The 26,709-nt window shown below is 41.8% G+C and overlaps 2 protein-coding genes across 8 annotated transcripts in view; both read right to left on the bottom strand.

Annotated features, from left to right (window-relative positions):
- Window positions 1-986: 986 nt before the first annotated feature.
- Window positions 987-17,887, bottom strand: nfascb (neurofascin homolog (chicken) b). Of its 5 annotated transcripts, none has more exons than XM_037105251.1 (28): window positions 17,782-17,887; window positions 17,249-17,529; window positions 13,023-13,139; window positions 12,835-12,940; window positions 12,536-12,726; window positions 12,037-12,159; window positions 11,682-11,900; window positions 11,195-11,306; window positions 10,896-11,083; window positions 10,679-10,810; window positions 10,438-10,581; window positions 9,050-9,161; window positions 8,759-8,922; window positions 7,838-7,985; window positions 7,611-7,735; window positions 7,415-7,516; window positions 7,134-7,331; window positions 6,815-6,885; window positions 6,486-6,708; window positions 6,133-6,248; window positions 5,011-5,221; window positions 4,590-4,712; window positions 4,037-4,210; window positions 3,787-3,918; window positions 3,631-3,700; window positions 2,432-2,443; window positions 2,220-2,255; window positions 987-2,098 (listed from the first exon to the last, which is right to left on the bottom strand). In XM_037105251.1, exons 3-28 carry the CDS (start codon window positions 13,096-13,098, stop codon window positions 1,867-1,869), a joined length of 3,540 nt encoding a protein of 1,179 aa, XP_036961146.1. In that variant the 5' UTR covers window positions 13,099-13,139; window positions 17,249-17,529; window positions 17,782-17,887; the 3' UTR covers window positions 987-1,866. The 5 variants fall into 5 exon arrangements, with proteins under 5 accessions (XP_036961146.1, XP_036961147.1, XP_036961145.1 ...); XM_037105252.1 differs by lacking the exon at window positions 17,782-17,887 and adding an exon at window positions 14,447-14,548 and having other exon boundaries at window positions 17,249-17,725; XM_037105250.1 differs by lacking the exon at window positions 17,782-17,887 and having other exon boundaries at window positions 17,249-17,725.
- A 165-nt stretch (window positions 17,888-18,052) lies between these two features.
- Window positions 18,053-26,709, bottom strand: part of LOC119023317 (calcium-independent phospholipase A2-gamma-like) — a 64,320-nt gene continuing 55,663 nt past the window's right edge. Inside the window, exons 1-9 of one of the 3 annotated variants that reach the window (XM_037105153.1) lie at window positions 24,026-24,244; window positions 21,685-23,175; window positions 21,297-21,449; window positions 21,049-21,206; window positions 20,313-20,407; window positions 20,015-20,186; window positions 19,838-19,895; window positions 19,489-19,683; window positions 18,053-18,857 (exon numbers count right to left, since the gene is read on the bottom strand). In XM_037105153.1, the coding sequence (XP_036961048.1) occupies window positions 18,399-18,857; window positions 19,489-19,683; window positions 19,838-19,895; window positions 20,015-20,186; window positions 20,313-20,407; window positions 21,049-21,206; window positions 21,297-21,449; window positions 21,685-23,079 (2,685 nt within the window). In that variant the 5' untranslated portion in view covers window positions 23,080-23,175; window positions 24,026-24,244 and the 3' untranslated portion in view covers window positions 18,053-18,398. Of the gene's footprint in view, window positions 18,858-19,488; window positions 19,684-19,837; window positions 19,896-20,014; window positions 20,187-20,312; window positions 20,408-21,048; window positions 21,207-21,296; window positions 21,450-21,684; window positions 23,176-24,025; window positions 24,245-26,709 lie in introns of those variants that run through there. The other 2 variants (XM_037105154.1, XM_037105155.1) reach the window with 2 other exon arrangements.

The following is a 26,709-nucleotide window of genomic DNA, read 5'->3' as shown; positions in this document are numbered from 1 at the left end:
AATAGCAGAATAAATGTAGAGAGATGGTGCACAAAGCTCAGTATCGAGTATTGATATATTGCGCAGTTGATCTTTTTCCCTCATGTTTTGGTCTGAAATAGCATTGTTTGCTCAAGGCATGTCTCGACCTGAATGTTAACCTCAAATTAAGATTTTACAATCTGTAATCAGGGGGGCACCCTCGTAAAAACTAAGAAATCCACACAAGTCAACTAACACAGTATGGTATAGTATCCTATCAGAGGCCCGATAAGCTTGAAAGGTTTTTGATAAGATGTCCTTTTCCAATAAGCTGTGGGATCCTTCGATGATATGAGTTATCATATCGAGCAGCAATTTGGCCAGAGTTCAAAGGGACTGAACTACTAGGTTCAACAGTTAAAGCAGGGGTGCACTTTTTTTCTCTTGGAGGGCTAACGCTAAAATTTGATTGTGGACCACTGCCCAAAAGCAAGTACTGTGTTAAGTTGTGTTAAGATGCAAAATGGCACAATACAGAAGCGCTGAGGTCAAGTGAGAAAACAGTTCTGGGGACACATTTTCAAAGTCTGTGCTAAAATTTCTCCTCTACGTTGAAATAGAAAGTCCTGCCAGGGTAATCTTTCAAAGTTCTTTAATTTCTTTTTTCCATTTGCCCCTTAGGGCAATAGGATAGTGAGACATATGGGATAAAACCACTTACTTGATGAGACTTGGAGACTTGGAAGAGAAGTGTTCTACCACATACAGTTCACGTGTATGGTAACTAATTTAACATACCAATTTTTAAGTTAGTTCTGTACAAACTCAAGAAAATATGTTACCCAAAATATTTTCTTCCATTTTTTTAAGTCAAAGTCAACCAAGTACAGTACCATTCTAATAATTTAACTGTCCTCTTGATGGCTTGAACCCAGGCACCTGCAAATGCCTCAAAGGTTACAAGAATTATATTCCAACTCTTTACACAGAAATGCTGAATTCAACATACAGAGACATATCAGGCATACTAGAAATAAATATTTCCACTTTATTTACATTTAGGACATAATACCTGGTGACACACAGATGACGTTAGGGGTCAGATACACTTAAGTTGTTACATAAAGATTAATGATTCTATCCAGCTCCAGACTGGGTGAGCTGGAGACACTGTTAAGGCAAGGTCTTAGAAATGTTCTGATTTATCAGCTGGTTTACGGCTGCTTTCTGATTCCCCAAATGGTCTTCTCATCTTGCCTCCCATCAGAGGACAATTCACAAAATGATCATACAGATGAATCCTTTGTCTGTATAGATCATTTACTGTCCTTCGCTTATCGCAAGTACTATTATACTCTCACATTGTTCACGTAACACAAGTGTATAGATCAATTGTTGGCAAAAGTTCAGGGATTACATAAAGGTTCACTGATGGTGAAAGTATATGCAGCCCCTATTTCATAACAGCCAAGATGTAAAAATAACACAAATGTCATTATTGGAATTAGCTGAAAGAAAAAGACTGTGGTTAAATTGGTCCTTGCAACGGCTTTTATCAACATGATAAACTCATCCACTTCTATCTTTTCTGATCTCCATTGACAGGATAATTGAACATGTACGTGTACTCAATGCACACAAACACACAGCATTTTTATTTACAGGTAACACGAAAGGTAAAGCTTGCCTTCTATCAGATGAGTGAGCTCACTTGGCGTACTGTCCCAACTATTCCACCATTTTCCTCTATAACTGCAAGAACTCAGAGGGTCACAGCAGCTCAGCAGCAGCTGTTCCCTCCTGCAGACAAGCGCCACAAATTCTTTATTCGGGGTGGAAGGTACAAGCACAGTAGAGTCTCTTGGCAGATAGCTGAGCTGAAGTCAGGAATTGAATTTTTGAGTTTTATGCCAGAGAGTAGATGGTGTTCATTGGAGAGTGGAGCTCCAGACTGCCGCCAAAGTCTAACTCCCTGACATCTCTCCTGGTCCCGGTGTACTGGCCAATGAACGAGCCGTCCTCGTTGAACGGTATCTCTCCTCCTTCGCCGTAATCCACCAGACTGTCATCGCTGTCTGATCGCTTCATCATTGCCTCCATGGACGACTGGCCTCTTTGAAGCCCTCTTTCCTCATCTCTACAAGATAACAGAAACAAGAAGAAGTAAGTATTTGATCATGTCAGGACTAGAAGAAAGAGAGGATGGTGGAAAACAAACTCAATCTGTTTCAATACACTTCAAATGTTAATGTACGTACCGGCGGGGGTAAGGCAGAGTGGAGACACGTGCTATCCTAAAATGAAGAGAATTTGTTTAAGATGAACATCTAGGATCATGATTTAATCATATTTCATTGATTGTCAAAATGCAGATAACAGTTCCAGTATTCTGTAAATTAATTATTTCTAGCTCTAAACTTATGGTTACATATGTACAGTTTAGCTGTCAATATATTTAGTCTTTCCATACCTTTCAAGAGACCTTGAGTGGTTCAGTTGGAAAAGAAGAGGGTTGAGGTTTTGGGGGAATAAAGGTTTAGATAGAAAAGGTAGGATAAATAGAAAAAAAAAAAAGAAAATGATGTAAATGCAGTCAAGGAGTTATCATAAATAAGGCCACAACACTATCAACAGATTTGATTTGTAACTGTGCAGCACCAATCCAGACTTTCAATCAAAATTAAAGGCACCCTGTGGAGTTTTTGACCACTAGAATCGTGAGGGAGCAACGTTTTTATGAGTGGCTTCCATTTTGATTTATGTCTACATGCATGTGACACAATGAACATGAATATATGTTTAAGGTTTCCTGCCCTGACACTTATCGACAGTCGGTGGTGGTAACTTGCTAAAGAAGTCTTCCAGCCAGCCAACATGGATCTCAGCAATGGATGATTTAAAACGGCTAATTCTTAAAATGTAGGTTTGTTTAGCCTTTAGCCTTTTGTACACACATACACATAATTTTAGGTTGCAGAATACGGATCTTTTGGGATAGTGTTAATGATGGGAGTACGCATATTTTTGTCCAGTATGGATATCTGTAATATACAAAAAAACAAAAAACAAAAAACAAACCTAAAAGTAGAATTAAATAACTTCAGAGTAAGTAAATGTAAAGATTGGTCATAGTATTTTCTGATATTTTAATGATAGCAGGTGGATGGTCACGTGATACACATTTTCAGGTATGTTGGTACGAGAAGAGGTTACTTCTGAAATGGTTCGAACACGCTCATCTGAACAGACAAGGCCTTGATGATGTCAGCATAAGGTTTGAGTGTAGACAAAATGACTCCACAGAGCAGCTTTAATTCACCAATCAGAATACTAATGCACAGCTACAGAGCAAATCAATGTAAATAAAAAGCTATTGTTGTTACTGTTCACAATAACGATAGCGCTGTACAGTGTTATGGGAAACATAATGATCTAGTGTTGAGTATTATTACTGTGCCATCATAAAAATACTCGTACATGACATAAAAAACCTTAGAAAACTAAAGTTTCGTAAAACAGTTTGGAAGATCACACTAACATTAACAGTAACAGAAGTTAAATAACTTGTTGATAAGATGTGTCCACATTCTCTCTGGTGGTAGCAGTAAAGTTTGCAGCGCGTGTGTTTTTCTTACTTATTTTCCATCAGCTGTCTGCTGTAAGCCTTACCTGTAGTCAAACGATCCCTCCTGATCTTTGTCGTCCACCGGCTCCAACGAAATGTCTTTTTTATCCCGAACTGAAAATTAATAAAGCTACGCTGTTAGAAGAGATACAGTTGGGTGTTAAAAGGACATCTTGAGTATGAGGGATCACCAGCTGTACCTGGGTACTTCCCCCCTCGGCTCCTCTTGATAAAGCAGACTATCAGTAGGATGAGCACGATGAGAGCCACGGCACACATGATCCCGATGAACCAACCCTGTGTGGAGATGTCCACCTGGTCCTGAGCGTAAACTGAAACACACACACACACACACACACACACACACACAGCATTAAAGTCATCACCACCTAACCCATTCAGAGTGTTAATTTTGTAGACCGCCAAATGTGTTGAAAAGCAGTAAATTACTCTCAGTGGTGTAGTGGGGTGACTCCTCTGTGTGCCATTCCCCTATCCCTATCTGAGTTCGTGCCGCCACGGAGAACCTGTATCGAGTGTAGCGGTCGAATCGGCGGATTGAGAAACTTGTTACATTCGGAGGGAACTCCTCGACTCGCAGCTCTTCTCCCCTGGTGGCGTTCACTGTGGAGAGAGAGGAAATTTCAGTGTGTTTGGAGGACTCTTGATGCCGGTAGAGTGCACACAACTGAGCTGATAAGTACCTTTCTGCTGGGAGAGTGCCTACACAAGTGTTCATTACCCTCTCGAGAAGACACTTCAGTGGTATTTTGGTTTTTGAGTGCATATTCAGGTGCGCTATTATGTGCAACTGGGATGCGGACTTGAGTGTCTTGTGGACGCCTTTACCTGCTTTAGTGAAAAGAACCGTTTCTTTTTACATCATTAGGGCTTTGCTGTTTCTCCTCAGAGGACTGCATTTTATGCTTTGAATGTGCAGCCTGTGAGGAAGGAAACGTCTCAAGAGGTATTTGAGAGTGTTTCAGATGTTGGGGTAGCTTACCTGTCTGGTACTTGAGGGAATACCCGGTAATGATACCGTTGGGTTCTGCTGGCAGGTCCCAGTCGACATAAATACTGTCCAGATGCCGCTGTTGGATCCTGAAGGACTTTGGAGCAGATGGAACTGCGGACAAAAGTGAAACAGGAAACAACATTTAAGATTTGGAATTAAACATTCACGGGAACTGGTGTTTTTAACTTGGGTCCTTTCCCCATGTTTTTGTACAAAGGGACTAGAAGAGGTTTTTGACATTGGTACTATTGAGCAAAAAAAAAAAAAAAAAAAAAAGTTAATGAAAGGAAAACCTGGCAAAATCGTGTCCAGTTTAAAAATAGCAAAGTTCCATTTTAACTTGTGATTTGTCTGCTAGGACAGAGACATCATCTTGTTCCTTGGATGGTGAATTAGACACTTGTCTTACCTCCTTCGGGTGTTGAGAAGTGTATATTGTTACTGGGCGGCCCCTCATATCGATTGTTTGTCACAACTATATACATCTTATAGTTGCTGTAGGGGATGAGCCCAGTGAGGACCCCCGAGGGCTCCGGATCATCGTCTGGAAATGTTTTGGACTTCATCCCTCTGTTGACCCACAGCCACCTCAGCTGGCTGCTGTCCCTCCAGTAGTAGATCTGACGGATGAGAAGCAACATATACTCAGCATTTTGATTCTGCTGCCACCACTGGATTATTATTTTTGGTTACAGTTTTGGAGTTCTTGCACTTTGTTTAGTTTCAGGTATTAATGTGCATTTATTCATATTTCTGTACTGGTTTTAAACACCAACCTCCTGTATGAGAGCGTACATGTGGTGGGAGGAAGAATGAGCGTTTATTAGGAGGATGCAGAATATGTTGTTGTGCATAAAGCGCGTCACCAACAAATTTGTCATTGAGTAAATTTAAAAGTTTGTCACCCTGTTGAGTAACACTATCAGCGCCAAGGTTGTTAGAGTTTCAGTCAAGGGTTACTTTGACTCTGTCTTGTGGATTTTATGAAAGATTCCATGTGCAGTGGAAGATAAAGAGAGGCAGATCAGACAGCCAGTCCATCTGGGAATATTTCCACAATCTTAAAGTAAAACTAATTCTACAAAAGACTGATCTTCCTGAAGACAAATATGAAGAAACAAACCTTTCAAATAACGACTGATGCAACACACTGCAAGACCCAGATTCCAAGAAAGGTGGGTGCTGTAAAACTGAACCCCCTTAACTGAAAACAGAATGCGGTCATCTACAAACAAACTAGGTTTACATATCTGGGTTGTATGATCAATACTATAATGCACTAATAATAAAGTCAAGTAATTGCAAGGAAACAAAACGTGGGAGTTAGACATAGACTAACTGTCTGATCTGCTTCTGTTATCCCCTTTATTTTAATACACTACTTGTTGGGACTGATTTGTAACTGCCTTGTGGGTTTTAGTATAAACAAGTTTTGTGTTTGATGCTTGACAAATTATTGAGTGAGTATAGTATGAGTATGGGAGCTGTACCCAAAATCCATTATCCAACCTTGAATTAACAACAGACAGACCTTGTATTCCTTCAGTTCTCCCATGAGAGAGTTGCGTGACACTGGGTCCCAGTGCACAGTCACCTGAGTGGCCTCAATATCGGATATTCTCAGGTTCAGGGGTGCAGTTAAGGGACCTGGGGAAATCAGAGATTGTCTTAATGGTCAGTGAAGACAAAGAGAGGTAATGAGAAGGACAAATTGGTAAAGATTGGTAAAGAACACACTAAAAACAAGAAGAGTCTCATCTTCTCTAATCAGGAATCCTGATTACCTGTGACTTAAGATTCAAGTTAAAACAGACGCGTCCTGTTAGTTTCTTCTTCCTTTGTTAGTCTATAGTCTAATCTGTGTATTATGATGCTGATACTTACGGTCCTCTCCAGAGTAACCGATGACAACTGGAGACTCTGGACCGAGTCCAAAGTCGTTGACAGCCTGGACTTTTATCTCATAAGGAGTGAAGGTATCTGCATCGTAGATGTAGTATTTCAGCCATTTAGTGGTCGCGTTCTTCCACTCCTCTCTGGAATCTCTCCTCCTCCACCACACTAGATACTTCAAGTGAGGGCCGTTCCATTCTCTCCAGGTCAGAGGCTGAAAGCACGCTTCACAGTGACCATTGTGGCAGAAATTACGATATTCAACAGCCAGTATTGATATTAAAGTTGTGCGATTTTTGACTGGTTTTAATCCCAATTACCTCCCAGCTGATCTCCATGTTATTCCTCCATGTACCCACACCCTTTACGTTCTTCGGGATGACATCTGGCGCTGTGGAGGAAAACCAAAGCAGATCATTAACTTTAAAGGAACATTTCAGCATTACGTTAGACGAAAGATTGGTATTACTTCCATGTACATCCAGTCCAGTCTTCATGCTAAGCTAACATCTTTTCTGATAGCTTCATACTTACTGTAGGGACATTAGAGTGGTTTAATTTTCTTGTCTCAGGCAGGACAACTTAATGTGTATCTTTTGCTTAAAAATTTGATACAAAACAAGGATGTATCAAACCTACGTGCACCGCTGCTCTGAAAGCGCATAGATGGACGACTCGGGCGACTCATTCCAATTTCATTGATGGCGATGACCCGGAACTCGTAGTAGGTGAACGGTGAAAGATGCAGAATGACAGAGTTGAGGTTCCCCGGGTACGTCGACAGGTTTTTCCACTTGCCAGGCAGCCAGTCATCATCATCATATTGCACTAAGTACTCTGTGTGAGAGAGAAGTAAACAGAGAAGAATTCCTCTGAAAGAAAAGATGTTTTGGAGTTTATTCAGTCTGACCGGCTCTTACCTGTGACAGGGCTGTGGTTGCTGTCTCCAGGAACCCAGCTGAGTCTTACGCTACGTTCATATGGATCTGACAACTCCAGGTTGGTTGGAGGATCTGGACGGTCTACACACACACACAAAAAAAACCCCATGTACAGTTAAAAAGCCTAACGCACTGTATGGTTGATGAAATGTGATTTATTTTAAACATGTCATACCCATCACCATTAGGCGTGCTGAGGCAGACTTCTGTTCCAGTTCGCTCTTAACGACACACGTGTAATTGCCCTCATCGCCTCTGTTAACGTTAGTGATGACCAGGTTTGATTCATCCATAGAGAGTCTGAGGATTGAGTAAAAGTGATCAGATCAAGATGCTAAAACTTTTAATTCAAGTACAAACGTGTTTGTGTTCATAGCGTATATTTCTGTAGAAGGAACACACCTCCAGCCAAGAGTGACCAGCTTTTTGCCTTTCATCCAGGTGGTTGTGATGGGAGTAGTGACATCTGATTTCACGCCACACTCGAAGCGCACATCAGTTCCCCGGATGACTTTCATACTCTGTGGTCTCGTGACAATTACAGTGGGCTCTGCGAGGAATTAATTATACAGCAATCAGAAAGTATTTGTGTAAAATCGTCCGGCTAAGTCAAACGTTTTTAGTATGAAAGGTATCAACATGTGACCTGATCCGATCACAAGCTCTAGTTAGAGACATTTGTGATCTGATCAATCGGACCAAATTCGGAGATGGTCTGGGTCACAACAACAGGCAGAATGATGAACCCATTTCCTGTTTCAACAACAACTGAACTTGCAACCGCAGTTTCCCTGGACTCCCTTAAAAGATCATATGATTTTTAAGAGGTGCTGAGGGAGGAGAGACGTAAAAATCTTTGTGAACAGCTACAGCAAATTCTAAATAATTTGCAGCTTTCTTTTTATTTTCTGCATTAAACGCAACATATTCGTTTTTTTCTCTTGTATTAAGATTTGTAGCATCGCTGCACCAGCCCGTCCCCTTCTGTGTCTGAAGTGTGTTTATTCTGGCCAAATTTAACAGCTGTTTGAGCAAATCGTTTCAACTGATTTCATCAATAACGCCAAATTTATGAAAGAAGAAAATATTCATTGAGGGTAAACATGTCAGATTTTACAAATAAAGTTAACAGTAACCAATATAGGCTACATCTTCAAAAGTCTGCGGACTCCCTTTAAAAAAATTGCAAATTTTTGTGAGTTGTGGAGTTGATCTGATCACAAGTGGTCTCTCAAGACACAGGTCAAGAAGCACGTAAATGTGAGGCGTTAACTGACGGACTTAGAGCCATCTAATTGTGACAGGTGTCCTTGCGACTCCCACCTTTGACCTCTATACGGACTTGGCTCTCATCTCTTCCTGCGACGTTGCTGATTACACACAGGTAAGTTCCCTGGTCCTCGATCCGTATGCGCTTTATCTCCAGAGTCCCATTACTGTGGGTCTTGAAACGGTTTCCTTCAAGAGTGCCTTGTCCATATTTGGACCTGCGTGAGACAAACACACACACACACACACACACACACACATACACACACACACACACACACACACAGAGTGAGCTGATGCCTGAACACACCCTTTACAGGAAAATGTCAAGCTGCATGTTCTCACCATCGCAGGTCTGGCACTGGAGAACCAAAGTAGCGGCAGTCTAAGAAGCTGTTGCTGCCCTCTGTCACCTTGATGAGTTCATTCCTGGGGCTGAGAATACGAGGAGTTGCATCTAGGGAAACACTGATAGTTAATAATTCATTTCATAATGGACTTTTGAATCGATATTGTTGGTACACTCTCCCTTAACCTGCTCGTCTCCTGTCAGTCTAGTGTTGTAACTGATTTCTCATAGTTTCTGTCTTCTGTGGGAAGAAAGGTCGTGGAGCAAAACAAACAAATGCTCATTACTGAAAATACAGATTATCTTTTGGTATTGTTCAAATGATGGTGTTCTGAGGCTTCTGTCAGTGGAGAATCTCGTCCATGAAGGATTCCTCACTGCCAGTTTTGGTAGTCACCAAAATCTTGATGTACTCAAAACAGCAAATTAATCTTTAAAAGTGTTAGTTGTTTCTCCTTAAAGGGCCTGAACACACAGTATTTTCTAGATCAGCGACTTAATATGAATACTGAGGTCCTACATGAGCACATTCATTTATACAGTATGTGATATAAGTAACAGTTTTGGTTATTTCAGAGTGGTTTGGAGGTGATGTCATGTTCTGTTCCTTTTGTGCTCTTTGACCTTAAATCTGATGACAGTCGATGTTTTGTTTGAACACTGTCAGCTACACCCACACGGTCCTGATAGAGCTGATAAGCTGAGTTTTTTTAGAGTAAAATTCATGTTAAATAGTAACTAAAGTTGTTTTATAATTAATTGATTTAGTTTGTTACTTATTAAGTCAAGAATATTTATTGTTATAGTGAAAAAAAAAACAGGGATCAGCCATTACTTTATGACATTTGATGCTGTACACCCTGACTGCTTTTGTCATATATAAAATCACACAGGACTTGACTTCCTAAGACATATCAGCCTGAGCTTTAGCAACACTGTGTGGCACATATGCAATCCTACACTTGGCACTCTTGTCTTGTATATAACCACATCCAGCCTCAGCAATGAAAAAACAGGCTTTTTATTTCTGTTTTTTGTGATTTTTTTATTACTATTATTATACGAACAAGAAAATGGAAATCAAACCATTTCACCTATCACCTTTTTGTATGTCAGTGATTTGTTTTGTTTTGTCTGTTGTAAAACACACATATGCCTTTTTCTGAGAGTCTGATTGACTAAAAGATACAATGATATTAGTTTAGACAGAGTTTTCAGCTAACTGACACTTACATTTTACAGAAATGTGAATGTGAATAATTCTAAAAGTATATGTGACAACCTTTTTTTATTCTCAGTCAAAATCAAAACCACAGCTCATGTCTGGGTCGTGACTGTGAAGACAGCAACAAAAAGTTTCATGACTGAGAGAGTGTGAACTTACGCAGCACAATGACAAAAGCATTGGCGAATAAGTATCCATATTGATTGGAGGCATTGCACTGGTAGACGCCGTTGTTTACTGTGGTCACACCGCGTAATGTCAGTGTGTCTCCTGACACCTGTCTGTTGGGCTGCGGTGTGGCAGCTGTAGGGGGGAAAAAAAAGACAAATCGCAGAAGTCGTTGGTATGATTTAAATTTAGACTTTTACAGCTATGAGGTGATGAGCTCCAAAAAACGTACTTTCAATCGGTTCCCCATTGAGGAACCAGCTGATTGTGGGACGAGGAACGCCATCAGAGCGACATACTAAGCGTCCATTTTCCTCTGGGGCCAAAACCAAATCAGAGGGCTTCTCCAACCAGAACGGAGCCGCTGTCAGATTCAAGCACGTTAGTTGCTTCAACATTCTTGTGCAGTGAAAAAAAAAAAGGGCCACTTGTATGAGAGTGTGTCTCACCTTTGACCCTGACGGTTATCGTGTGCTCAATGTAGCCGATCTTATTTGCGGCGGTGCAGACGTATTCACCCGCATCACTGAAAGAGGCCCTTGGGATTTGAATCATCTTGTTAAAGTTCTTCACTTTCATGGGTGAGATCACCACAAGGTCGTCCCCGTCCTTGGTCCACGTGATACGAGGAGTCGGCCTTCGATGATGATAAACAAGGCTCACAGGTCAGAGTCAAACTTACATAGAAAAAAACAAACAGACACCTCTGTGGCTTTTTTAAAACAAGTAACACTTAAAACCCACTCACATTCCTGCAGCGATGCACTCCAGGAGCAGTTCCTCCCCTTGCAGGACCACTATGGTGCTGGACGAGCCTGTGGGAGACAGCCAGGAGGGGGCAGCCTCGGCCACCGTACGAGCTGCAGAGGAAACAAACCCGAGCGCACCAAATCAAACAGAGTCAGAGACAACAGAAGCAGGTTCAGCGCAAGTTCACTGAGAAAAATAGGAGAAAAGAGCTGTGTGAGACAGAACACACACTCACCACAATAAGTAAGTTTAGCTGGAGAAAGAGGTGAGTCTTTTTAGGGTCTGAAATAAAACAAATGCTCCAGTTTGTTGGTAGGTTAATGGAAAAAGCACAATAGATGTACTTATTAGTGTATGTGTTTGGTTAGAAATGAGTGGTAATGAACAGAAACGATTAGTTAGACGAGTTAGTGTAAAAGTAAAAGTATATTTTGACTCTTCACTGCCACAGGTTGTGTAAACACCTGAAACACTAAAACACTCACTCGTAAGCACTTTAACAACCACGGGCATTTTCTGCTGGATGACGTTCTTGTAGGGGAAGCGGGCGTTACAGCAGAAATCAGCAGCAGAGTCGTTGATGAGGACGTTGGAGAAGTACAGATCTCCGTTGACCCCCATGGATACCCTGCGGTCCTGCCGCACAGGCTGCATGGTGGGGAAGGCTGTCTGGATGGGCCAGTTGAAGGGTCTCGCATATGAGCCTGAAAGAAATGTGGTCAGTTCACAGAAGACACATTTAAATATGATACTTGAAGGCTTGTTTGGTTCCCAGATCGTTAAAATGCTTCCTTTTTTTGATGCTTTAACTGTTATATGACTCAAATGTGAGACACGTACAGCTGGTCATCCAGTAGGTTTCAGGTCTTGGCGGGCCAGGCGGGGGGTCACAGGACAGGACCAGAGGCAAGCCGGCGCTGATCACCACCGGCTCCAGAACCTCCCTCGGCCACACAGGGGCTCCTTTACAACACAGAAATAGGGTATACATGTTAATATACATGTTATACACAAATAGAATCAACTACCTGATCAGATACACATTGTACTTATTGAGTACAATTACCATTAACTTTATTAATATCAATAAATCTCATGAAGAAACCTGTAAACCAACAGTAAATGTATATAGATACAACCAACATACATTAGTTGACATCTACGCAGTACAGATTTTTGTGAGTCATTTCAAATTACTACACAACATACTGTATGAAAAACATGTTGAAATGCTGCTGCTGAGTGTTGTAATACTGATGTAAGGAGTCCCTGTACAGCTTCTGTGAGTGGATGAAAAACAAGTCATTGATTGTCTAACAGTCCCAGTCGCTGGTCTTACTGTATAGTCGTAGTCTGATCTTGTTGGAGTATGCCGATCCATACTCGTTGGAGGCGATGCACTGATACTCTGCCTCGTACTGTTCTGGATTGTTCCAGGCGTAGATGTCCAGCGTCCCTGAGCGCCTGCGCATCGATACTTGAGAGTCACGTGCCACGTTGAAATACTTCCCATTCCGCCTCCATGAGAAACTTCATGAATGAGTGAAGGAAGACAGAAAAAAAAAAACAGTGAGTTTTTTTTGCAGATGATAATCAAGTTTTTAACACAGCTGTTCAGCGGGCAACAACAGCTCTTACATGGGTTGAGGGTTGCCTTTGGCTTCACATTCTATGACCATGGTGTCTTTGGGGTCAACAATATGATCCTTCATCGACTGCTTTATGATGGTTGGGGGCTGCCGGACTGCAGGCGGAGAAATAAATCAAGCTTAGTTGCGAATGTGATGAGACAGTATCACAAACATGCGTTTAGGTTACTGACTCACCTTCCAGAGGGATGTCCAGAGCCCAAACACTCTGCCAAACGAGTAGCAGCAGTGCTGGTTCGACCAGTGTCCCCATCTTCACAGTGCATGGAAACCAGCAGCACTTCCCCAGATCTCCTGCTCTCAAATTAAATAATGAACAATCTGCTGTACAATGCGTAGATTTAATGCAGTTAAAGCTGAGACCAAGTGAGTGTATATGAAACTTACTGAACATCGCACAGAGGTGGGAAAAGTTCTCAGATCCTTAACAGTAGTAAAACCACAATGTTAAATCCTTCGTACTTTGTACTTCACTTGATTTCCACCAATTTTAAGAGGAATTTACAGCAACTATCTGACAGCATCAGTTGGTGGTTATTGAACAAATTAAGACTTTTTAAAACACACGAGGAGCTTTGGGGATATAATGCCTTTGTAAACTAAACTACCAAGATGTTTAAACAAGTACATCTTAAATCAGTGGTTAATTAACATTGTGAAGTTGACGCTTTGGGTTTAAGGTAACTGTGATGGAATTTCTCACTACTTTCACACACATTAATTGAGAAATATTCACAAGATTAACATAGAAAATTATCCTTAGCTGCAGTCTGAAACAAAAAAATACTACAACAGTAAAATCCTGAACATTCTAATAATCAAATCATGTGAAATAGTATCTAATAGTAACTATAGAACACGCTTTTACTTTAACTTCAGTGGCCAATGACAGAAGTTGAGGAAAGTATTCAAGTTAATACCACACTACAAAAAACTCAAGAAGAAAGTATAATCAGAGAACTGCACTTTATTATTATTTTTTTTTAGAATATTACAATTATTTTAATAAGGTATGTCATTAGTTTTGCAGTTCAAGTAATCCATCATTTAGTTTTCAATAAGGGAAATCAGTACTGTGAGAATCTCTCTGTGATTTCTCTGCTTAGGTTTAGGGTTGCTCTATGGCTGCAGAGAAAAAGAAAAGAAAATCAGATGTTGTAATGTAATAACTTACTTTTTAATGGTAATAATCTTGTAAAAAAGTGTAAAGTAAATCAACACAACACTGGTTATTTGAATGAAATCATCTTAGATGGGACGTAACTCCCCTCAGTGAGCCCATCACAGCTCACAGACTTCTAACATTACAACATTTGACACAAAAAAAGCGTTCACATGACAAAATTCTGAGAAAAAGCTGGATTAGTCTTTTCATTTCAAGTGTGAAATAGCATTAAATTAAAATGCCTAATTAAAGTACATTAAGTATTAATATTGTTCCACCACTGACATCTCCACTACTCAGATCGCACTGCCATATCAGAAAGACTCAGGAAGAAGTGTCTCATTCGATGCCTCTCTTTCTCACATTATTGCTATAAATATGTATTCAACTATAAGTCATGCGAATACGATCAAAACAAAAGCATGTCCGTACCTACCTCTCTCATGTAAAGTCAAATCAGGGCTCTCTCCTCCCCCATTTCTGCGGTTTCCCCAATTCCCCCGATAATTCCAATGACTTTACTCCTCCGGAATTATTCCTGTTTGTGCAGTATACCAATTAATGTCTCGGCCCTTCAAATATCAGGTCAAGAACCCTTGAGGAGTTGATACACTTCAGTAATAGAGTTTCTGTCCGTCGCTGCCACTTACACTCTGCCCACCCATGTCATGAATAATGAATGAGCACCATCCACACCACCTACTCATCACCCACTCAGCCTCACTGTTCTGACCGGGCTCTCATAATTCAATCCATCGACACAATGCGGATGCAAAGTTCGTCCACATGATGACCAAGAAACTAAATAAATGTTTGGATTTATCACACCGATATTATTTTTTTCTCCTGTAGTTGAGTGACCTTTGACCTGAACAAAAAAAACAGTCTGGTTAGGTGACTGGAAGCACAAACCGACTCATATTCTGTGCAGTTTGCATTCTTGTTGGTTTTGATGACATCAAAATGGGGGCGGGAGGGAGAAAAAGGGGAACGGAGCATGAAAGCGACGTTTGTTTCCCACCATGAATTTTACATGTGACAAATCTCAAGTCACGTGACTCCGGCACCCAGGATGGAGGCATCCAACGTTCGAAATATTCTCAGTATCACTTGGACTAACTCCTTTAATTGTTAGCTTTCTCTGATGTGAAATAATACGTCTTAAACTCCCTCTGACTCCTTGGAACTGTCTTTTCAATATATCCCCAATTTTCCATTTTGCCAATTACACTCACTCAGCCATTCGCATTCGCATTTCCTCCGAAGAGGAAAAGGTCATTACCATTCAGCTGAGAAAATCCTTTTTCTAGACGCGGTGCCAAATATGCAGGAGAAGCTTCATTTGTGTTAAACAAAAGCCATCTCACGGCTGTCGACAGAGTCCTGACCTGTGTAGGCTTTCAGGAATCCACACAGGGTTGCATATACAAACCAGCACTGACTGGACCAAACAATAGCTCGGCGGCAGGTGGGTGGATGGAGTAAATGAGGTGAAGCAGTTAAACTTGCAATCAAAACTCAAATCTTCATGTCTAATAATAAGGTTGACTTAAATGTTTGTAGAAATAATCATCCTAACATCGTTTCATTCATATTTATCAGAGCGCTTGTGACATAAACCGTGAAGACTCTCACAGCTCTGTGTCTTCTGGCCCTGATCCCGTCCTCCGTGTTCACAGCTGAAACACAACTTGCCTCACACAGATAACAAAAGCAGAGAAGGGTATGTTGAGCTTCTTGGCTCTCAGAATGGGCTTTTTTTTCTGCCTATACATTGGACCGAAGCAGGCCTGGCAGTGAGCAGTGATCAGTGCCATGCACCAGATTGCACAGTGAAGAGGCCGAGAGGAGGACAGAGCCAGCTCAGTGACGACAAGAAGGTCTCTATGCCCGCGGGTCTCCTTTGGCACGTGTGCCCAGGGCCCGGGTAAGAGCAGATGGCATGTGGGAGGCAGGGTTGGACCGCACAAGCTGCCTGTTCAGACCCAGAGCACCTATCGTTTGCACTTTGACGTCACTGCATCAGCGAGAGCACAAGAAGCGATTGGAGATAAAAATCCAGTTGAGCAGGACACTGTCCTCCATTCAGTCATCACCTCTGCACACTCAGGACATTATCATTTCACAAACATGAGAACTATTAAGCTAACATGTTCAACATTGTACTAAAGAGTCTGCACACTAATTCTCCCATGAAGCGCTTGTCGTCTCCACATGTACACTGTCCGAAGAAGGGCTTGAGCTTGAGACTCCACATGTGGAGGGAATAAATGTTCATGGGAGCATTATCTTGTGTGCGGACATGAATCTTTGACGTTTGATTTAGTGAACTTGGTACCTTGAGTTTCATAACTTTCATAGATGTGCGTGCCAACATAAACATGCTCACAGAAGTAATACTAACATGTTGATTTCATGTTTAGCAGGGATAAAGTTTGATTAAGTTTTTCTTCTTAAAGTAATTTTTTGAATGTCAATAGTTTTGCAGGTGTGTTTGTCAGTGTGGACTTAAGTATTAGTCATTTTTATAGTGGTGGTGCTACAGGGAATGCTAAGTTATCACTAAAGTTAGGCATTTTTTAACCCAATTTTTATGACAATCCAACCCAAACATCAACATCAACCTCATGGTGGCAGGAAAAGTCAGTGGGTCACCCAAGTCAGTGGATTAATCATAAGGGACAATGAATTTGTACAATATTCCATAAAAAATAATTAAATGGTTGTCAAGATATTTCAGCTTGGACCAAAGTGGTACATCTTCAGACCTGCAGTACATTTCCATCCACACAACCAAGCCGTTAGCGCATGACTCAAATATAAAGACAGATTGATGTGTGATGCTGTAAATATGCAACGACATACAAACTAAACTTTACTCTCCTCACATTAAACAAGAAGATACAGGAAGATACTGTGTCAGAAAGAAGTGACACAAGTCTTCGTCTCTACAGCAGGTGTGAGAGCTGAACAATCTTGTGTGAGTGCTCAAAAAAATCTGCTGATGCGGTTGTAGACCCATCCCACTTCTGAACACGGGCTATGACATCATTAAAACCTTGACTTCCTTCGATGGTCTTCTTGAACGACTGCTACAAGGACTACAGCGCTCCTTCACATGCTGGTACTCAATGCTAATCTTACTGTGTTCCAACACCGTGCCCTTTATATTCAAAAACAAACATTACACAAAATAAGAGAATTCAAATATAATTTGTGAATGTTTAGAAAGTCTTACCTTTGAGTGTAGTTCAGGTGTTTTCTCTGTTCCTTTTCCCGCCTCGTCGCACTTGAAGGCAGGCTCCTACTTTCCTCTCATCTTCTGTCACAGCACATTCACAACATGATCTTCACGTTGAGATTCCCCCTTTTTTTTCGGCAGCGTCTGGTTTTTCATGTTATTTTGTCACTCCATCATCTCAAAGCAGGTGACAGGCCCGATAACAGAGGCTCACGTGGCCGATCAGGATGGCTAACCCGGAGCCTGGGTCACACGCCTGGCGAACAGGGCCCGACGGCCTGTTATAATAAATCCATTGTGAAATCCACACATAAACATAACGTCATCTCCACCGTGAGGGGAGAGTAGAGTTAAACAGAGCTGACACGTCCTGCACTAGTTGGTAGATTAGGTATCATCCAGCTCCTACACCGAGGCAACAGTTAGCTACGGCTTGTTTAAGAGATCAAATATTTTTTTGTGTGTGTGTGTGTGTTTGTTCATGTGTGCTGTTGATTTTCAGTGTGTTAGATTGGGGGTGGCATACTGACCTCGTAGCTTCACTGTGGCTGGCACGAACGCACACTCTCTGACACAAAGCGTTTCTGTCTTGGAACAAAGTCAGTCTATTGTGGACGGGGAGGGCACAGCTTCCAGACACACGGGGAGGGGGGGGATTTAACCCGTCACATTCACAAGTGATTGGATGGCTCCTCATCCCCATTGATAAAGTCTTGCATCATTTGTCAAGAGCAGGGTTATTTAGTGACGGTGGTGTTCAGTAAAGGAGTAAAATAAAAGGAAAAGAAAGGAAGGTTCTCATGAATATTATTTATTCCAAATAAATACTCCAAGTAGTACAATAATATACTACATGGGATGTAATGTCACATGTAAATACAATAAATAGCTTAAATTACAATCAACAAGAATGAAGTCACATGTGCATGTTTCACAAAGCTTTTCATATAAAGTGCATTAAAAAGTGCCTAGTTTATGAATGTGCATATTTGTTCAGTAGGGCCATGTCAAAAAGTCATCAAACAGAAACGATATATGTGAAAAAGTCACGTTGTCAACATTGTATTACTTCAGCATTAAGGTTATGTATCACAGGAAAAAACAGCCGAAACATTCAAAAGCCTGTGATTCTTCGTGTTATACCTCCTCACATCCATCTCTGCTTCATCTCCCAGGCCCTCTCACTCATCCAGTCCTTAGTTCTGCTGGCAGCCGATCGCTCCGCCCCGAGCACCAAACACAGCCTGGCCAACTTTGGACGGTTCCTCTCCAGGTAGCTCTGGGTGTCTCTCTGCAGCTGGTCCATGGCCCGGGGTCGGCTCTCGTCCAGAGACACCACGGCGCTCAACATGGGGTTGAAGCGGAAGTAGACGTCTGGAGCCAGCAGGTCGTCCAGGAGGGTGTGGACCCCTTCGGTGTCGGTGGCGCTGCAGATCAGGCTGCTGATTTTGGCCCTCAGGCTGGTGGAGGTGCCGGGGGCCCTCTTAGCGTTGTCATAGCGGCCGGTGCCAAGGGACAGGACGCACTGGAAGGGCTGATTGGGCCACAACAGGCGGCTCTCGTGGACGGCCAGGGCACAAGGATTGTTCATGATAATTCCTCCATCCTACAAAGACACACAGAAATACAAATACAAAAAGTAAATATACACAAGTACTTTGATTGTCACCCACTCCAAGCTGCTCACAAAGCCCTTTAAACATGTTTGTATTTAGATACTTTAAAGCTTGAATATAGATAATACAACCCAACAGGTTCAGTAATATCAGGGACTGTATGAAAATCATCAGGGGGGCAAAAACTGGACTTTTATGTACTTTTTCTTTCCATTGAATTTTTAGGGAGCTCTGGTCGTTGGGGGAGAAGGTTTTAGAATTTTTCTCGTAGTCAAGGGGGAAGGTCTAAAGTAAAAATTAATGAATGAAATTATTGCATATAAATGTGTCTTTAGTAACATAATAGCCATAGAGTCCCCCTTCAGTGAAGAATGTGTTTTTCCTTCATGTTCCTTCAGTTGAGTGTTCAGCACCTCACTGTATGTGCAGATTTTGAATTTTTACGTCGGACGTTTACCATGTGACGTATTTTACACCCTACTTCCTGTCTTTGTCTGTTTTTCTGACATTTTTCTGTGTACAGCTGAGTTTCATTTGTTCAGAAGCCCCCCTGTGTTTTTTTTTCCCTTTAAATCTCTCTGCATCTCCTGAGTTTACATCAGCTGTTTTATGTATCACTACCTGATGAATGTCACTTTGTAAGGGGAACTCCTGGAAGTACCCCGGAGCAGCTGATGATGCTCGCACTGCCTGCCACATCTGGCAGCCTGAGACTCCTGCGTAGCGGCTGAGAGAGCCTGGCTTGTGGTTGTAGTTGCGGAAGACGAAGGCTTTTGGACCGGTGCCCCAGTTTACCACCGTGCTGACTGCTGAAACCTGAGAAGATAACAACAACAGCATAACTTGTACAAACAAAAAAATGGTGCCAGTTGTATTACAACCACAGGAGGGAGCTCTTTAGCAGCTCTAGCCTCATCAGTAAAACATTTATCAGTGCTGTGAGTCTGATGGTGATATCATGTGTTCTTACCTTTGGACTCAACTCATCTCTTGCTGTTTGGATGAGTAATCTATTTCCCAGCTTTTCCCTAAAAAGGATAAAAGTGGAAACATTTGATCAGAACAGATTGTGCTGTGCTCTTAATAACACCCTCGGTATTCAATTCCTTAACTGGAAAATGTGTATCAGAATCAATTCTGTGCATACTGCAGTATTTTCTCCCAGATCTCAGTGTCATAGTACGAGTGACTCCAGCCCATCTTCACGGTGCCAACCAGCGGGTTCTGCCGAAACACTTCAGAGCCAAAGCGACGATACATGTCAGCACACTCCTCCAGAGAAAAATGGGCCAGACCCAGCATGAAGGCAAGAACGGCTCCTTTCACAAAAAAGCAGGCAGACACACACAGAAAATTATAGATTCAGACTGAAAAAGGCGTGGAGACGTCGCTGAGAATGCATTACATTGTTATTTTTAGTCACTCTCAGTTCTGCCGTTTGTCACCTGTGCTCACTCCACAGATGTAGTCAAACAGCTGGTAGATCTTCTTGCCTGTCTCGGCTTCCAGCAGCTTTAACACCTGCAAAGGCACTACACCTCTGTAAAAAGATGAGGACGACAAAATGATGGTTAAATGAGGAAGATAAATGCATCACCATGAGCTGTAATAAGATTTACCCGAGTGATTTTACAGATCACAGAGCACAGGACAGAGATGGCTGAGCTGAAACAATTATTTGATAATAAAATGTCTTGATAGATGGAAAATAATAAGCAGCTTTTCTGATAATCGAAAAGGAGACGTGGAGAAATCCCAGAAATGTTTTTTTGAAAACGAAATAAGTTCATTCAAAATATAATACTATGATAACAGCATCATTTTGAATTAAAGTACTAGAGCAGAAAGCAACACCACCGAGCTGCCTCGGAACAAAGTCAAGTTGTGCAAGTGTGGTGGCACAGAGAGGAGGGAAGGGATCACTGACTGCAACATGGAACAGGAAGTTATCTGAAATGACAACAACGCCTACAGCAGCTTTAAAGCTCTGAGATGGTACACGGTTGACAAAGTGTAAAACAATGGATCAATCCCTTTTCAAGCAAAATTAGTTTAACTGTCTCTCTTTCCACCGTTTAAAAATAATTTGTTGCTTAAAAAACAATGTATCCTTGATAGTTGATCTACTTTCATTGATAATAGAAACAATCATTGGTTGCAACTCTTAATCCTTACAGTTACCTTGTGCCTCCGCCGTCAATCGATAGCACTCTAATGCCGCGACCTTTGACTGGATCCATGTAGCCAATAAGGGCCAAAGTTTCTCTCAAGGCGCCCTGAAGCTCCTGGTTTTCTCTGTGGCTCCGCCGCTTTCTCAGCAACGTCACCCCGGTCCTCTCCTGCAGACAGAAACAGGGTTTATAATTTCCGCTGAGATCAAATCAGCTTGTTGAACATTTGTGGATGTGATCGTCTCACTCCCGACAGACCTGCCACATTAAAGCTTTACATGACGGATGGCGGATGAGGTGTTCATTGAGAGCCTCCACGCAGGCAGTCAGGGCTCCGGGAGATGAAGCCTGTGCCAGGCTGCCAATCAGCCTTTTTGTTATTTTCTCCGCCTGCCTCTGACTCAAGACAAGCTGAGAACACAGGGACCAGAAATTACTTGCAAAGATTTGCTCAACAGTTTGATTTAATTTAAGCTTTTAAGCGTTTTAGCTTCTGTGACAGCAGCAATCTTGCTACCTGTAGGTAGCCTGATACAATATACTGTCAGCTCTCTGTGCAGGTTTCTAGACCAGCAACTTATTCCTTTTTCATATTTTCAGTTTCTTGTATTATTCCTTAATTTGACACAACTAAACATAAACTCACCTTTTTATTCAATATTGCTGGTGATGCCATGGCAGGTTTGGGCCTCCCGGTCTGGGTCAAGGGGCCCAGATTCAGAAAAGCACCCAGCAGGTCAGGGATGGCACTTGTGGGGCGGCGAAGGCAGTCCATAAAGGACACAGTCTTCTCAGAGGCAGCTGTCCCAGCATCTACCTCTATGAAGACATTTCGCTCAGTGTCCTCATCTGATCCACTTTGACCCTTAAAATACTGATTAATGTGTCCGGCCGTTTGGAAGTAGTTCTCCCCAAAGTTGGTGGTATTACAGCTGCTGTGGAAAAGGCCTTCATTTTCAGGGGTGAGAGGTTCTTTGTGTTTCAGTTGTGATATGGCACCTTGGGTTTGTGAGGTAGACTGTGTTGAAAGGTATATTTTGTAACTGGTGTTGTTTTCTCCCCTGTGCTGATTTTGGTCAACGTCATCAGTAACCTTTGCACCAAAGTATTTATTGATATGTCTTGCAAAGTGGAGGTATCCCTCCTCCCAGCTGCTGGAGATACTGTCAGCTTCCACTGCTGCTGATTTTACTTGAGGCACTTCAGCTTCTTTGGTGTTTTGCAGTTTTCTCCTCACATGCCTTCTGTTTGTTCCACTGGTGGAAGGCACGGTGTCCGAATTCTCGTGCACTTGAGCTTTGGAAGAGCCGCAAGAGAAGACTGAGTTAATGTGATTAGCAACGTAGCTGTAGCTCTCACCGAATGTTGTCGCCAAAGTGCTGATGTGAAATAGTTGGAGCTTAGAAGCCCCCTGTGCTGTTGCACTTGTTTCTGAGCTTTCCTGTCTGTCTTTGGATGTCAAAGTCTCCGTCACGGCTTTGCCCTCAGTTATTTTTCGCTCCCTGGCTGCCCGTTGACTTTGACTTCGCCTCTGTGACCTGCCAAGATAGTCGGGAGTTGTGACAACAAGACAGGCATTTTCAGCCAGAGGTGCAACGTCCTGTCTCTTGAAATAAACGTTAATGTGTCTGGACCATCGATTAAATGATTGACCGAGACGACCTCCCAGTGAACTGAGGTTTACGCCGCTCTGAGCCTCCTCAAAGATCCCAATTGGAGCTTCAGGTTTGAATGTATTCTTATTGGAGGATGAGTAAAAACGCACAAACTGGGGAAGTGTTACTTCTTTGCAAAAAACTCTGTGGAAGTGGTAAGAGGTAGAGTTTGTATCAGTGTTGTTAAAACTCTTAGGTTTTCTTGTAAATCTGGAAGAATGAGGAGGTGACAGCAGTGAGTTTCTGTGCAGGTCCAGGCAGAGCGGTGCTTTGGCCAGACGAGGGTACTTTCTGAGAAGGCTCATCAGGTACCTAATCTTGCAGTACGACCTTAAAGTCTTGTTCACAGAACTTGAACACAAGTTGGCGCTGAGGTAGCGACCCATGCTCGACCTGGAGTTGTGAGCAGCGATCAATCAAAGTCCAAATGTCACTCTCGAGCTTTCACAGTTTCGGGCTGCAGCAGCATTTCCGACATGAATCTGGGAAAATAAAAGGAAGGAATGTAAAAATCATATGTCATGAAGGTCATAATCGTATGTATTACAACTTTGGCCTAATAGTGGTGCTGTATGGGAACCAGAGGACTCAATCAAAGGATTAAGTATTTGGGGAACATGACTGTTAACACTTTACAGTGAATTAACTATGAACTAGAGTTTAAATAACTAAAAATATCACATTCATTATGATGAGGGTTATCGTTAGCTGTACTACTGCATGAAAACAAATGAATTACCTTGCAGAAGACGGAAAAACTTGATAAAAGATAAAGATAACAAAAAGCGTTCGGATAGAGGCATCAGATAAATCTTTTCCTTCAACGTCTTGCTGCATATCAGTTCAGATCAGAGGCACCCTCACATCTATAAACAGGTTCAACGTGAACTGATCGCGTACAAACATCATGTGCCACAATACCCTTGCACTTCCACATTTTCCTGGTACTGCCCCATCATGAATGTTACACGAAACCTCGGAGCAAGCACGTCAGGGTGCCCAACCTGTAAATAACTCTCTACGTTCAGCTCATGCATGTATGCCGGCAATGTGACACAGAAATACGAGGACACAGGAAGCTTTGCCTTTAGTTACTCTCGTATCCAGAGCAAATAGGAGTGTGCTGTATAACTATGTAAAACAAAGTGCATTCATAAATACATTGTGTCCTAATATAAGAGAAAAGCAAACAGCTTGGGTATGCAGCAGTCAGACATCTACTATCTGTGGTTGCTTTCCACTTAAGTGGAGGAAGGTCATGAACCAAAGTAGCTTATGGCCACTGTAACCTTGACGGGAAATGTCTGGTGAAATCATTCACTGAGGATTTACCTGAAACTCAGCACCCACTTCTCTTGTCTTCCCAGTTCCTCTTTAAGTCATTTCCTGTTGTTTCCTGTTTGAAATCCAGTACTCAACTTTTGACAAACCAGCCAGGAACACTTTTTCTTTCTGTGTTTTGATACTTAAAGCACAGCTTCGCTCTCCTGCAGTACTTTAATCTCATTGGTTGAGCTGGGCCGGGGGGTGGACCAGCAGGACCAATGCTTTGTAAGACAACACGAGCTTAAGGTCATGTGTGTCACTGCAGGACTGGAAGCACAAGTCTAAAATTAGGGAGGGGGGTGAATACTCACGGGTCTCAGGGAGATGATGTTAACTGCCTCCTACGTCACAGCACAGCACAGCACAGCATAGCACACACACACACACACACACACACACACACACACACACACACACACACACACACACACACACACACACACACACGCACGCACACGCACACACACACCTCCAAAACAGACAGAGCTGTAAAACTGGTCACAAGCTCTGCACAGGCGGCAGCATGTGACACACAACAATTACAAGCCTGTAGTGAGCTTTAGATTACAGCCCACAAGTTTCAGTGTAAATACTCTGTACATCACAGATACGAAGAAAATGTGTGTGTATGGCTTCAAGGGCGGGAATCTATTACTAAGTTACACTGTACAAATCACTCAATAGATTCTTTTTGTATTTCTGTGTTTTCATTGGATCATCATCCATTGATTGGTTCATTTTTTTTTTCAATTTATCATGTAAGTTTTTATTGTGTTTCTTGTGTATTTTTTTTATGTATTCCTCAAATTATGTTACATTGATTTTTTGAGTTTTTTTCTTGGGACCTTTGTGAAATGCTGGTGGCTTCTTGACCTCTCTGACACATCTTATCTTTTAATTATGAAGCACTGAATGGTTTCAGGCCGAAAATACATTTCTGACCTGCTGCTACTTTAATAATCATCCGAAGTCAGAACTAAACATGGAGAAGCATCATTAAAAAAGTACCCAGACAAAAAAACAAAACAAAACAAAAAAAACATTTACTTGGTGTAGTTTATTTCACAAAGTTGTCTTCACCCAACATGTAATTTATTTCTACCTCCTTGAGAGACAATTACCCTGTAAGTCGCTGGCTGTCATCTCAACCCTGATCTAAGAAAAAGCATTTAAATCATTTAGATTACTTGGACGAGACAAGAAAAGGAAACCGAGCAGTTAATTCGTGCTGAAGTGTGTCTTGTGCACCCTATATCACAGAGAGTGCCTTTGTAAACGTCAGCACACAACCTCCGCCGAGCACATGCTGTTCTGCCTGGCGGCGTGTTGATGAAACGCGCTCAGAACAGGAGAGGCTGCTGACAGTCTGCTCCCTATCTGTCCGCCTCAAACTCCCACTTTACCTACAAAGACTCATTCAAGTCAAAAATAAGCCGCTTCAGTCGGCTTTTCTTTATTGTAAGACACATTACATGTTGATTTTTTTATTACCTTTCCTTTTTTTTATATATATATATATCTGGTACCGAAATGATGAAAAGGCAAGATTTGAAATGAACAGGTCTATTGTGATCTGGTCAATAATCTGACATTGAACAGAATTCTTATGGCGTACGTCACTCCCACAGCTGGTATCATTCTAGACTTACAATGACATCTAGTGGCAGCTTCCTGACCGTTTGCTTCTCCATCTGCCGTTGAATGAACATCGGTCTGACACGCTGTGTGCGGCAGGAAATTGCATTTTGCCTCAGTGATTTTCTCTGTGCTGTTTATTTGTCATAGTGTGACAAGTGTTGCTTATATACAGTACACCATTACTCTATGTCCTCTCTCCGTCCTCGAGGCCTCTTTCTCCGCAACTTGGTGTTTGCCGTGGTTAGGCTTAATATTTTATTCAATATCCAAAGTTGATGTCTTCTGCTCATCTGTCAGTTTTACCAGTGATGTGACAAATGGTGTTATTAGTCAGAGTGAGCTGCTTTAGAACTTCTTTTTTCCCCAAATCACCAGTATTTGCTCTCTTTTTTTGGGATGCTTACATGACATTTAACATTAGAGAGCAATGTTTAATAGTCAGGCATTTTCCTGTCGATTTGGATGCTCTTTTTTTTGCTTTAACGTCACAATGTCATCATCTCTTTTACTGTAACAATTTCATTTTTGGTTATTCTTCATTATTTTAACTAACACTGAAGGCAATATTTTTTAAATGGGTGGCGCTGAGGTGTTCTTTGGAGGATGTTTTGGTGAGTTTACACCAAAGATTCACAACCATAAGAGTTGAAACTTGCAACACCTCGCAGAAGAACGGGACTCGATAATTGACGGTCTTTCTCCAGAAACACTTTTTGCACCCCTAAGGTGACAGGATGATGTGATGTATTTCAAGTTTCTGCTGTCAGGTGCAAATTCATTCTATCAAGGTTTCAGAGGTGGCTGATAAAAAAAAAAAAAAAAAAAAGTTCAGTGACATGCAGCATTAGAAGCGAAGGAAGAAAAACACAATTTTAGACATTGTTCATGTGGCCTTGTACCTCGCTGAGAGACTAATGATAGGCCCAATGACATTCCAGCTGTCTAGGTGAATCAAATCAGATATCTGGCACTCAGTGGCGTGCTCTTTGATGTTATGAACAGGAGTGCTGGCTCAGAAAAGGTTGAGAACCATTGCTCTAAACTGATCTAAC

Source organism: Acanthopagrus latus, chromosome 7 (assembly GCF_904848185.1).
Source record: "Acanthopagrus latus isolate v.2019 chromosome 7, fAcaLat1.1, whole genome shotgun sequence".
NCBI lineage: Eukaryota > Metazoa > Chordata > Actinopteri > Spariformes > Sparidae > Acanthopagrus > Acanthopagrus latus.
Note: the sequence above shows the minus strand (reverse complement) of the source record. Positions and strands in the feature narration are given on the sequence as shown.